This window comes from Petaurus breviceps, unplaced genomic scaffold, assembly GCF_028583685.1.
Source record: "Petaurus breviceps papuanus isolate PSGF00001 unplaced genomic scaffold, PetGlider_PUasm1.0 90895, whole genome shotgun sequence".
NCBI lineage: Eukaryota > Metazoa > Chordata > Mammalia > Diprotodontia > Petauridae > Petaurus > Petaurus breviceps.
The window spans coordinates 20,432,987-20,446,855 of record NW_027187372.1 but is presented as its reverse complement, the minus strand read 5'-3'; the positions used below and the strand labels follow the sequence as shown (position 1 = coordinate 20,446,855).

Genomic DNA, 13,869 nt, shown 5'->3' with positions numbered 1-13,869 from the left:
GCCCATAACAGTTGTTCTGACAGTTGCTAGTGAGTGGTTTCTGGGCAAGTCCTTTTGGAATTAAATGCTTCTTTACTGTATGTTTTGGGAGGCATGCCATTGAGGGCAATGAAAAAGCCAGGAGGGAGTTCTGACTATTAGGATGGCTTAGAATACCAGCCCTTTGTCTCTTGTTCTCCAGTATCGGCACTCTTTGAGAGTTTGAGGCTATTTTGGTTTGCTTATGTGGTTTAACTTAATTAGAAGATTCTTACTGCTTAAACTTTTTCTTGAAAGTGAAGTAAGATATTTTCTAAGTATAATTAATGGAATATACTTAATGGTGCACTAAATTTAAATTGTTTTAGCATTGTGTGAGTGCATCAGGTGAGTTTATTATATTAAATATGATACCATGGCCCTGTAAAGAGGGAAATTGTTCCAGTCACTATTAACCACTTTAGTTATTATTTTGATGTCTTTTTGAAACTCTGTATTATTAACTGAGGTTCATCCTCTAGGCCTTAATGTCATCAGATATATCTAATCAATTGCAAACTCTTGTTTTTATCTCTGCAGTCGCTTGTTAATTTTCCCTTCTCTCTATTCACACAGACCTTTGTAATTCAGGTCTTTTTAATAGTCAGTCAAAAACATTTTATTATGATTCTGCTATGTGCTAAGCACTGGGCTAAGTGCTTGGGGCTACAAAAAATGCAAAAGACAGTTCCTGCCCTCAAGGGAGGCAACGGGGAGCAAAACTCGATTCATCAAACAATAAAAGCCATTAGCTCCTGACGATCTCTAGAATGAAATAAATCTGACATTTAGAACTCTTCACAAGTGGGCTCCTCCCATCTTTCCAGTCTTCTTATGGAGATAGCTGGTGGTACAGTTGATAGACTATATCAGGAAGACCTAAGTTCAAATCTGGTCTCAGACACTGACCAGCTATGTGAAAATGGGCAAATCACTTAACTTTCTCAGTTTTCTTAACTGTAAAATGGGGATATTAATATCACCTGCCTTCCAGGGTTGTTTTGAGCATCAAATGTCATAATATTTGTGAAAAGTGCTCAGCACATAGTAGATACCACATAAAAGTTTATATAATCCCTTTCCTTTCCTCTTTCCTTCATATGTTTCTATAGTCTATGGTCCTGTCACACCAGTCTACTTATTATGCATGCACCCTATGCTCCATCACTCTTCCATGCCTTTGTTTTGGCTGTCCCTCAGATTGGAATGGGATTTCTCACCATTTTCAGTTCTTGGAACCTCAGTTTTTTCTTTCAGATAGCTGACTTTTCACCTTCTGCATTAAATTAAATCTTTCTTAGTTCCTCCAGGCCCTAGTGACCTACCTCTAGGGTTACCTACCTTGTACTCATTTTGTATATATTCTCTATCTACTTATATTTATTCATATGTTCCCTGTTAGAATAGAAGCTCTTCTAGGGTAGTGATGGTATCACTTTTGCCTTCATATTCCTGAAGCTTAGGAGACTACCTGGAACATAGTAGTAGTCACTGGGTAAATGCTTTTGGACAATTTACTTCATCTATAGGATGGGGAGGGTTATTGTGCATATCAAATCACATGATGCAGGTAAAATTGTCATACAATGTAAGCAGTTATTATTGAGACATTAATGTGAAAATTTATCATAAAGATTAATGCTCAGTTCCTGATTTAAGTAAAAGACTGATGTAAAACTAAAGTCATTTTTAGAATTGAGAAAAAAATTGGCATCCTTTTCACTTTGACAATGTAGGAAATGTTGTGTTAATTCTGGCAAATGGTATCTAACAATGTTTAGAAGAAACTTATATGATAAAAAAGTTGGCATGTTCTGTTAGATATTCAACTTCTATTTATTATTTGTGCACACTGACAAGTTTTATATGTATGCGTTATAACCCTGGAGTTTAGCCAAAAGTATAATATAGAGTTCAGTACATGGTTCTTTTTTTCCCTATATGTTTTTAGGATGGATGATGCTGAGGCCTGTTTCATCCTAAGTAGTCGATGTGAAGTCGACCGGACATCATCTGTAAGTATAAAATTCTCCTTAAGAAACCCATGTTTCCTACTGGTTATACTTTTTTTCCCTTACTGCCTCCTTAAGCACCTGTTATTTTTATTTTTTTCCTCTTGTAATAATTGTTTATTGACCCTAATGGAGAATAATGTGGTTCTAAAATCTCTCTCTGAAAAAGAAAGTTGCCATGTTGACCAAGTTGGCCTGAGGGTTTTTGAAGTTTTTCCAATATTTCCCCACTGATTCAATGATGCTTGGTGCACAAAGTGAAGTAATAGATATACAAATTGTACTGCTGTTATTTTATTCATTGAACATGGTGCATGTTAAGCAAAGATGCTCAAAGGCTTATTTGTAAAGTAGGGATAATAAACTAATAGGGTTGGGTTTTATTTTTGAGACTCATAAGATAATGTATGTAAAGTGTAATAACTGTTTGATATATACAGTGAGAATAGAACTAGAATGGGGATACATCTGCTGAGAGAATGGCTGTTTTAGTGTATTTACATTAGACATCTCTGCCTTTTTTATTGGATTGACCTGATTTCTTATTAAAGAAGTCACTTATTCCACCCAATTAAAAGAAGTTGCCTTATATCTTAGGAAAGGGATTCGATTGGAATACAAAATTGACTCTGTAATTACTATTTCAGTAATTACTAATTTATAGGAATTCTTTCTTGGTCTGTTTCTACTCATTTTGTTTCATAGAAAGTAAAATAGCATAACTCACTGGTTAATACAAGAAATCTATGCCAAATGCCAAATCAGAGTACATGTAGCAAATAACTCAAAGTCAGCATACAATATTTGGAGACTTTATGTTTCTTGAAGCTATAGAGTATTTTCATTAATAATTTTGTATCTTGATCAATAATCCTCTCTCCCTCCTTCCCTCCATCTCACTCCCTCTCCCTTTATCTCTGTCTCTATCTCTATTTCTGTCTCTATCTCTTCCTCCCTCTCGTTTTTCCCTCTCATTCAGTAAAGCCAAATTATCTAATATGTATAAAATACACTGTAGGACTCCTTCAGAGAGCAACATATTTTTCAAGTTACTTCTACATTTCTTAGAATGTAGAAAAGGAATAGCAATGCCCTATCACCACTGAATGTTCAACAAAGAGATTCTAAATATTTGTCCATTCTCAGTGCAACCAGCAAGAAAAACAGAAGTATATTGGCTTTTGTAACACAAGTAAATCTGTGTGTTCTAAGACAATTTCATTTTAGATTTACCTTTTTAATAAGGAATGTCTCCCTACGTACATACCTCTAAATAAGAGAAACATCAAAAAACACATTGAGTTTGTTACTGCAATAGGTATGTCGTGGCATGCCTTTTCAAGATGGAATTTTCACATATTCTATATCCTGTAAGATATTTGTAATACTTTTCTTAGTAATACTATAGTTGCCCAAGATTAGAACTTTTTCCCTCTTTAATTAGGACTCCAGGCATTGGTTGCTTTAATGCTAGAACAAAACCTCTATGTAATTATATATATATATGTGTGTGTGTGTATGTACATATATGTCCATATCTTCTCTCCATATGAATATATATTTATACTCATATATACCAATATATTCTATATGTGTGAATATAGAAACATATATGTATATATACACACCAATATATTCTATATATGTATATATTTATACTCACATACACCTTTATCCTCTATGTGTGTGTATATACACCTATGTAGATACATGTATACATTAAACTCATATATAGGGACAGCGAGGTAGTACAGTGAATAAAGTACCGGCCCTGGAGTCAGGAGGACCTGAGTTCAAATCCAGCCTCAGACACTTGACACTTAACTAGCTGTGTGACCACGGGCAAGTTACTTAACCTCAATTGCCTTGCTTGCCTTCCCCCCTCCAAAAAAATAAAACAAAACACCAAACTCTATATTATCAGTATACTCTATATGTGTGTGGATATACACTGATATCTTCCATATATGTATATATTGATACTTAGATATGCACCTATCTGTTAGATGTGTGGATATACACATACATGTATATACATTTACACATATAGTGATTTATTTATATACATTTCTACCTATATATACCTATATTACATATTTACATAGAAACACACACATACCCAGACATATATACATACACACACATATGTCTGTGTATGTAAATATATATCCAAGAACAGGTAAGGTACTTCCTCTACCAACACAGCAGTATCATGTCTGCAATTCATTGTCTTATAAAATTCCCTTGGATACTGAGAGATTAAGTGACTTGCCCAGGGTCACATAGGTACTATGTATCAGAGATAGGAATCAGCTATTCTCTGACTGAGATGCTCTCTCTATCTATATAATCCAAGCCTGTGATCTCATTCCTATAAGGACTTTTCATTGAGGAAACTTCCTCTAACACTGCAAATTAGAACCTTCTATGCAATGTAAAGCATTGGAGGGTTGCCTGACTATACTGAAAGATTAACTGACTCTAAGGCTTGCTTACTCCATCACGCCACCTCTCATGTAATAATAAGCAAAATGAATCAATTCATATTTCTGAAGAATCTTTATTAAATATTTCATATTATTTCAGTGAAAGTGAAGAGATGAAAAACTGAAATGAGAGACATTATTCCAATGAAAATCACTGCCTTCCAACCAAATAACCAAAGTGGTGATTAAGATTTTAGTAACAGGTTATGATTGCTTCAAAAAGCCAAAAATTATATGATTATGCTGAACTCTGTTCTTTTTAGCTTACTTTATACTATTCCTCTTTATATACTCTCTACTTTAGCCCAATTGTATTAACCATTATCCCTTGAGTATGTTTGATACTTCCCAGTATTTTGTTTAAATGATATCTTTCATTGATGAGTCATTTAGTAGAATGGAAAGACATTTTCTTTCCCCCTTTATGCATACAGAAATATAATTTATTCATTGAGTATAGAATAATCCTTAACTTGTATGATAGAATTCATTTGAAGCTAATACTTTTAAATGAAATTCTCTCCTCCCCCAAAATCTGTTACCAAGCTATTCTAGTGCCTTATTAAGAGTTCCCATGTATACTTCTTTTAGCTAACTGAGTATAGCATTGGAAAATATTGATTGTGCACTCTTTTTGACAGGATGCCTTATTTAAAAAAAACCTGACAGTTATTTGATTGCTGACACTGCAAAATTTATTGAATCATTCTTTTTTGTTCTTCTAACAGCAGTGTTCCTAGAACCAGAAGAAATGCTTCCAGCCCTAGAATTAGTTTCTGTACATTGCTCTTTTTTGTTTTGTTTTGTTCTGAATTAAATCAAACTAAAAAAAAAAGAATAGGTAGTATAAAGACTCATGCCCTGAATTTAATAATATTTCATGAAAATGAATGCATTCATATGGTAAACCATCTCACAAGATGTCTTTATTAAAATGCTTACTTTTAGAAATTCACTGTTAAATCATGGATATGAAAGAGGCACAGCAGCTATTTTGGTGGTTTGATTGTTCTCCTGCTTGATAAAGGACTGGAATCTAATCAAAAATTAATAATCTGTGGTTGAAAAACATTATTAAGGTCAAAACACTTTCTGATGATGTAGATAGAAGAATGGCTCATTTCTGGAAGACCTTTAACTATAGAAGGTTAATGAAAAGGAAATAAATTTGCATATATATTTAGTCTTTTACATAAACATTTAAAATTACATATTTAATTCATTTTTAGTTTTCAATATTCACTGTTATAAGATTTGGAGTTCCAAATTTTTTTTCTCCCTCGCTCCTTCCCCGCTAACTACCCCCAAGATTTTGCCACATTAGTCATGTTGTGAAAAAACAAAAAGGAAAAACCCTATGAAATAAAAAACAAAAAAAAATGCAAATAATATACTTTGACCTGCATTTAGATTCCATAGTTCTTTCTCTGGACATGGATAGCATTTTCTATCACGAGTCTTTTGGAATTGTCTTAGATCATTGTATTACTGAGAAAAGCTGAGTATATTAAAGTTGATCATTGCATGATATTGCTGTTACTACATACAGTGTTCTTCTTCTGGTTCTTCTCGTTTCACTATAAGCCTTTATTTCAAAAGAAAATACTGATATTTCAGTCAGAGGACAAGTGAGGAGATGAGGGGGAAAAAGTTTAATAGAATAATCCCTGAAGACATGATGACACCACGAAGGCTCATTCAAGCATACCTCATTGAGCAGAGCCTGGCCGCCACCATGTTTGAATTTGCCTTCCACCTCCGGCAGCGGGTTGGGGAATTATGTGCTCAAGCATAGTGGCCCTCCAACCATCACCATCAACAGGGCAGCAGGGCCATCCGTCACTCCTAGAGACATCCTCTTCTTCAGCCAGGACTACAAGCCTGCCCTGGGCAAGGGGCTAGGGGGCTTTAGGGCTTCTCTCTTCCCCTGCCCCCCAGAGCCAGACTATCCTTCAGGAGCCCCTGCCCCTTAAAGACCAGCTTTCAAAAGTGTTGTGGGGCAGGGGGTATCCGGATAGACTCTCTAGGACTCGCTCTGCTGCTTAGGGGTGTGTCTATCTTGCTGGTATTTACATGTCCTGCCACAGGGGGGCAGGACATAATTGAGGGGAGAGCAACCACCTCCTGATTCCTCAGCAGTATCCGGTATGATAGAGGTCTGGGCTTGGGTGACGGGCAGAGGTGTCCCCAGTATGCCCGGGCCTGTGTTACAGGACTAGGCGCTCCCTGTAACCATTGGGTGGAATAGGGAATCATTGGTCCCCCAGATTTCTCATCAGTTTTATATATATATGTATATGTGACTCTTTTTTTTCCACAAGAACTGGTGGAGGGAGGGGATATGACCTTGCCTGCCTGGGTGCTATACCTGCATCCCCTTCCCTCCCTCCACTAGTGCTTCCTTGGGGGCCTTTGCCCCAGCTCATTAAAAACCTGAATGGAAAAAAAAATTTTTTTGATTATTGATACTTTTTGAAATACAAATCAGTATCAAAAAATTATCAAATACATTGATACTTTTTGAAACTTCCATTTTATTTGTCTTTAAGATATAAAAGTAATAAAATGATGAGACAAACAAGGGGCTAGGGTGGATCCTCTTGTAATTCTATCGAAATGATCACGTTTGCATTTGTTTGACTCATTTGGGGCTTTACTGCTTTTTTTTTTTTACATCCCCCATGTATGATCATTCCAGTACCCTGCAGGCCATGGCATCCACTTTGGGAACCGCTACAGCAATAGGTTAACATAGTGAGACCTGTGTATTATGAATATCTATTTGATAGCAAGATGGAGAATAGATTGGAGAGGAAAAAGACTAGAGGCAAAGATATTAATTAGGAGGTTACTGGATACACCAGGTGATCAGTGGTGAAGGCCTTGCCAAGGGACAGTAGATTAAGAATTTGTAGCACTTGGTGCCTGTTGGATATGTGAAGTGAGGGAGAGGAAAGTCAAAGATGATTACAAGATTGCAAACCTGGATGACTAAGAGGAAAGGGGTACCCTGAATAGAAATAGAGAAGTACAGGAGAGGATAGGGATATTTGTTTCTTATAATAAAAGCTTATTTTTCATCTTTGCATCCCTCTTATCCAACACAGTGCCTTGCAAAGAATAGGTGCATAATAAGCATTGGTTATGTCAGTACTTGGTGTATTTTACAGGATGGTGTAGTTCTCTCTTAACCATGTTTGTTCTACTCTTTTCAGTTTGAAGATCATCTTCCTTGGTAGAAAAGTTGGAAACAAAATAGAAATGTATGGGTTTCACTTTCCTCTTTTATCTATTCTCATTTCTTATTGCATCCTATTCTGGTTTAAAGTAGTTTAAGAATTCTTTTTTTAGAAAATACCATTTTCACAAGCCTGTTTATTTTGGGCTTTAGACTTCCTGATATTTGTGTTACAGATTTGTGCTGCATTTCTCATATTTTTCTTTGTTGACTGATTCCATCTTTTGTACTATTCTTTTAAAACATGAAGTCATTAGATTATTTCATGTGTGCAACATTGATGCCTCTCTATTTTTATCATCATTGTGTTTTTATGGTCAAAATATTTTAGAAATAACAACCATCTTGAATATTACTCTCATTGAGAGTTTTCTGACCATGCCATCATACCTTTATTTTCCAATGAACTTGTTGAAGTCTAATTTCCAAAAGAATGTATGTTCAGTGTTCTCTTAAATATAAGAAATGTTAAGTGACAAGGTGACTTTATCCCTAGGTTTCTGTCATTTCCATATTGTCAATAATAATTTTTTTCCTTGGTTAGAAGTTAATCTAGAATAGCAATCCCCTTGACACTTTATTTATTCAAAGTAAATGTTTGATGAAGTGAACTGATTTTTTTCTGGAGAAATGAAATTGTCAGCAAGGAAATCCATGAATTCAATATATACTCTTCGTTTGTGCAGAATAAGACTTCTAACAGATGCCCAGGTATCTGAGGGTCAACAAATCAACTATATTTTTCATTTGTTCCATTTTTGTAATATTCAATGAGAAATTAGCATCCATAGTCTCTGTATGGCTGGGCAGTCCATAACATTTTCCCACAATCAGATAACAAATGTAATAACATATATAAAACACTTTCAAAACCTTAAAGTACTGTATAAATGTCATTATGATAATGATAATGAAGAATTTTATCACTTTTGTTTCTATTTCTTTTTATTCTCATTCAAAAACTCTCCACTTTAGGTTAATGATTTAGATTAACTTTCTAGAAATATAGCATATTTCCCTAGCCCCATCTAATATCACAGAATGACATACCTTCAGAAATGAAAAGAAATTCAAAGATCACTTAGTCTAACCTATATCTGATTGAGGCTCTCCTTTATAACAATCCCTTTTAAATGGTTATCCAAACAACGTTTGAACACATCTAGTAATAGGGAAAGCTCATTAGCTCCTGAGGCAGTCTATTGAACCGCTAACTAGCTCTAACTGTTAGGAATTTTCCCCCTTTCCCTCCAGCCCCTTAAATTAAGACTGAATCTGCCTCTCAAGAAACCTCCACCCATCACTCTTATTTCTATCTTCTAGGGTAAAATAGAACATGTCTAATCCCTCTTAGACAAAATATTCTGTAAGTACTAGAAGAAAGCCTTTATGGCCCCTCTCAATATTCTCTCTTCCCTAAGGTAAATATCTCTCCTTTACTTGGTCTTTGTGTAGCTTTATCTCAAAGCCCTTTTCACCTTCCCTGGCATTTCCTCTGAACACTTTCCAGCTAATTAGTATCATCACAAAATATGACACCTAGAATTGAACACGATGAAAAAAAATACTACACATTTCCTTTGACAAGGAAAGAGTACACCAGGATAATCAACTAGTTTGTATTATAGCTACATAGCTCAGAGGATAGAGAATAGGATGTGGAGTTAGGTAAGACATGAGTTTAAATTTGGCCTCAGACTATGTGATCCTGGACAGCTTACTTTACCTCAGTTTCCTCATGTATAAAATGGGGATAATAATACTACCTAGCTCCCAGGGTTGTTTTGAGGATCAAATTATGTTTGTAAAGCATTTGGCATAGTACCTGGCACATAGCAGGTGCTTAATAAATGCTTATTCTCTTCCTTTCCTCCTTCTAGTCATTATGCCATTTTTAATAAAGTTTAAGATTGTGTTACTTTTTTGGTTGTTATTAATTTCTGATTCATATTAAGCTTACAGTCCACTAAGCCTCAAATTCTTTCAAGTGAAATGTTATTTAGTCACATCTCCACATTTATAGTTATATAAATTATTTTTAGCCCAAATTAAAGATTTTATGTATAATTCTATTAAATTTAATTTTAGTTAATCGGTTTCTATTTTCTAGCTTGATGAAATCCTTTTGAATTCTGGTTTTGTCATGTGCTGTTCTAGCTCTCCCTCCTAGTTTTGGGTTAGCTATGATTTAACATACATGACTTTTTTTTCATTGTTGTATAGACTGACAAAAATGTTGATGAGGTAGGTTTGGTTTAGTAGAAAATATACAAAATTTGGAATGCTGGATTTGGAATAATGTGACTCAAGATCAAATCCCAATTCTACCACTTATTGTCCAGCTCACTTTGGGTAGATCACTTAACTTTGCTGGGCTTCAGTTTCCTCATCTATAAAAATGAAGAGATTGGGCTACATGTCATCTAAGATTTTCTCTAAATCTGTCATCTGAGATGTTGAAACAGTATGGCGCCAATCATAAATCTCTGGTGCAGTCAATTACAAATTCTTTCCAAGTTTACATTGACCCTTTGGAATTTGGTAATTAAACCATTTCCAAACCTATACAATAATACTACTATCTAGCTTATATATGTTCCTCTTATGCACAAGGGTAACATGAAAATCTTTTGTCAAAATTTTGCTAAAACCTAAGTAAAATATATGTATAGCATTTTTCTCATCTGATTAGTATGTAAAAAGAAAAGAAAAATGAGAGTTTAGTGTAGCATCTGTCTCTAATGAAGCCATACTGACTTGTTACATTGAACAAGGATTTTCTTTTGAACTAGATATCCCTTTATGGTATTCTACATATGAAAGAGCATTATGCCATCAAGTTTGCCTAATATCTATGAGATAGCACTTGTTTTCTTCTATTCAAAGTTCAAGTTTGTTTTATTATCTTTACTCTATGAATTGGTATATAAATCTTTAGATCTATAAGTATTGTCTCCAGTCCTCTTCCTTGTTATTTTCTCCTTAGAATTCATAGGTACCTCTTTTATCATTGTTTTTATTTTTATACCATACTCATTTTCCTCTATAATGTTTTAATACTTCCTCCTGGGTCTTTTCACTCTTTACTTTAAAATTTAGACACTCTTGATCAGGTTAGTAAGTCTCTTTCTCATCTTTGAAGAACTCTTTTGCTAGGAATTCATTTTCCTGGTCTTGTAAGCCTTTGTTCCAACAACAAAAACAAGAAGAAGAACAAAAACAGTATCATATCCTGCTCTTTGAGACTGTTCCATGGATAATTACTCACTTTAATATTATCCATTCTATTCTAGGGTCCTGCACCTCATCCATCAAAGTTCAATTCAACAAATGCATATCAAATACCACTATCTATAGAGCATTGTGTTGTTTGTTGTGGGAAATATGGATATTTTCTTAGATGTATATTTTGCCCTCAAAGTGTTTATAGTAAGAGGATATGGCACCTACTTAAACAACTATAATAAAAATGACTTGATAAGTATATAAAAAGACCTACTTATGGTGAAAGAGAATGGATAAACTCTTACTGGGGATATTTATCCATAAATGCTTACTGGAAGAGTTGACATTTGACCTGGGACTTGAAGACAGGAAGAACTACAACACTCAAATAAGAAGGAAACAGGCCTTTTTTGTGTTGCTATCAGTAAAGGCATAGGAAGCCTAGGGATGAATATAGAGCAGGGGTGGGGAACATGTGGCCTTGAGGCCACATGTGATCCTCTAGGTCCTCAAGTATGGCCCTTTGAATAAATCCAAATTTCAGCATTCAGGCTGTAGTCAAGAACCTAGAAAGCCACATGTGGCCTTGAGGCCACAGGTTCCCCACCCATGATATAGAGGATGAGAAGTAATCAATTTTGGTTGTATTACATTGCATGTGGAGCAAAGCAGTATGAAATAAATTATGTAGGGTGAAAACAAGAAATTAAAACATCGAGAGTGGATCCTAGAGAGCAGAGAAAAGGCAGCAACTTGTTTGAGTTCTCCCCCAAACCACTCCAAACAATTTTAAATAATGCCCCCAAACAAATTCTTGAGTGGCAGAACCCACAAAAGGATGGGGTGAAACAATTTTCCAGCCCAAGACAACTAAGCTGGTCAGCAGAAAACATCTGTTGCACCAGGGTGCAAAAGGCGCAAAGTCCAGCATAGACCAAGCCCCAACAAACCAGCAGTTGGCCTTGTAGGGTGATTGAATTAGTTGCTGCAGTGGTTATTTCCAGTCCTCTCAGTCCACAGAGAGTAAGAAGAAGGTTGGACAACTGCTGGCACAGGGAGCAGGCCTCTGTAGCATTGCCCATACTTGGATTGGAGTCAGCACCCTGGGTCTCAGTCATAGCGCCAGGAGGAACACTAGCACGACAGAGCTTGTGGCTGTAGGGAAGCTGGCACCCTGGTCATAAAAAGAGTACTTGTTGTTGCTTACGGACCAGAGCACAGGCCGGAGAGTAGTAAATACACCTCTCCTTACCACCTTGGAAGAACCAAAAACTTACAGGTCTCCTCTAAAAACAGCTACAAAAAACCAAAACCAAAACCCTGAACCATGAGACAGTACCTTCTCCATTCCAGAAGCAGAGCCCCACTTTAGCATAGAGTCAAAAGTCAAGATATAGGCTAAAAAAGGAGCAAGCAGCAGAAAAAGATGCCAACTATAGATCATTACCATGGTGATAGAGAAGGTGAAAATAAACTGAGGAAAAGGCAACAAAGTTAACATAGCTACATCCAAAGTCACAAAGAAAAATAGGAAATGGTCTCAGGACATAGGAGAGCTCAAAAAGTATTTTAAAAATTAAGCAAAAGAGGGAGAGGAAAAATTGGAAAGGGAAATAAGAGTTATGCAAGAAAATTATGAAAAAGAGGAAACAGTTTGGTAAAGGAGGCACAAAAAATAGGGAAGAAAATAGCACCTTAAATACAGAATAGGCCAAATTGTAAGAGAAGCACAGAAATTCAATGAAGAGAAAAATGCTTTGAAAAGTACAAATAGGGGTGGCCAGGTGGCGCAGTAAGAGCACTGGCCCTGGAGTCGGGAGACCCAGGATCAGTTCCGGGCTCAGATACTTAGCACCCACACAAAATAACTGGCCGTGTAACCTTGAGCAAGTTATTTAACCCCAGTTGCTTTAAAAAAAAAAAAGAAAAGTACAAATAGCCAGATTAAAGAAAAAGGTCCAAAAGCTTACTTACTGAAGAAAATAATTCCTTAAAAATTAGAATTGGGCAAGTGGTAACTAATTACTTCATGAGATGTCAAGAAACAATAAAATCAAAATAATGAAGAAATAGAAAAAATATAAACATCTCACTGGAAAAATATCTAACCTGGGAAATAGATCCAGGACAGATCATTTAAGAATCATTAGACTACCTGAGAGCCATGATAAAAAAAAGGGTCTAGGCATCATCTTTCAAGAAGTGATCAAGGAAAACTGTTCTGATATTCTAGAAAGAGGGCAAAATAGAAATCAAATCCACTGATCACCTCGTGAAAGAGATCCCAAAATGAAAAGTCCCAGGGATGTTATAGCCAAATTCTAGATCTCCCAGGTCAACGAGAAAAATATTGCAAGCAGCCAAAAAAAAATCCAAACCAAACAATTAAAATATGGTAGATTCTCTGTCAGGATAACACAAGATTTAACACTTTCTACATTACAACATCAGAGAGTTGGGGATATGTTATTTCAGAAGGTAAAAGAGCTAGGATTATAAACAAGAATTACCTACCCAGCAAAATGGAATGTATTCCTTCAGGGGAAAATGGATAGTCAATGCAATAGAGGACTTTCAATCATTTCTGATAAGACCAGAACTGAATGGAAATTTTGATTTTCAAATACAAGACTGAAGAGAAGTATAAAAAGGGTAAATAGGAAAGATAAATTATAATAAATTCAATAAGGTTAAGCTTTTTACATTCCCACATGGGAAAATGGTTCTTGTAACTCCTAAAATCTTTGTCATTATTAGGGCATTTAGAAGGGGTATGCATAGAAAATGTTCACAGGTGTGAGTTAAGTGTGATGAGGCAATTATCTAGAAAAACAAAAATAAGGAGTAAAAAAAAAAAAGGAATGTACTGGAAGGAGAAAGGGAAAAGTAG

At 35.5% G+C, this 13,869-nt stretch overlaps 1 protein-coding gene across 1 annotated transcript in view; it reads left to right on the top strand.

Moving 5' to 3' along the window:
• Positions 1–13,869, top strand: part of KCNT2 (potassium sodium-activated channel subfamily T member 2) — a 550,024-nt gene that overhangs the window by 357,883 nt on the left and 178,272 nt on the right. Inside the window, exon 12 of the mRNA XM_069074469.1 lies at positions 1,970–2,033. Within this exon, the coding sequence (XP_068930570.1) occupies positions 1,970–2,033 (64 nt within the window). The remainder of the gene's footprint in view (positions 1–1,969; positions 2,034–13,869) is intronic.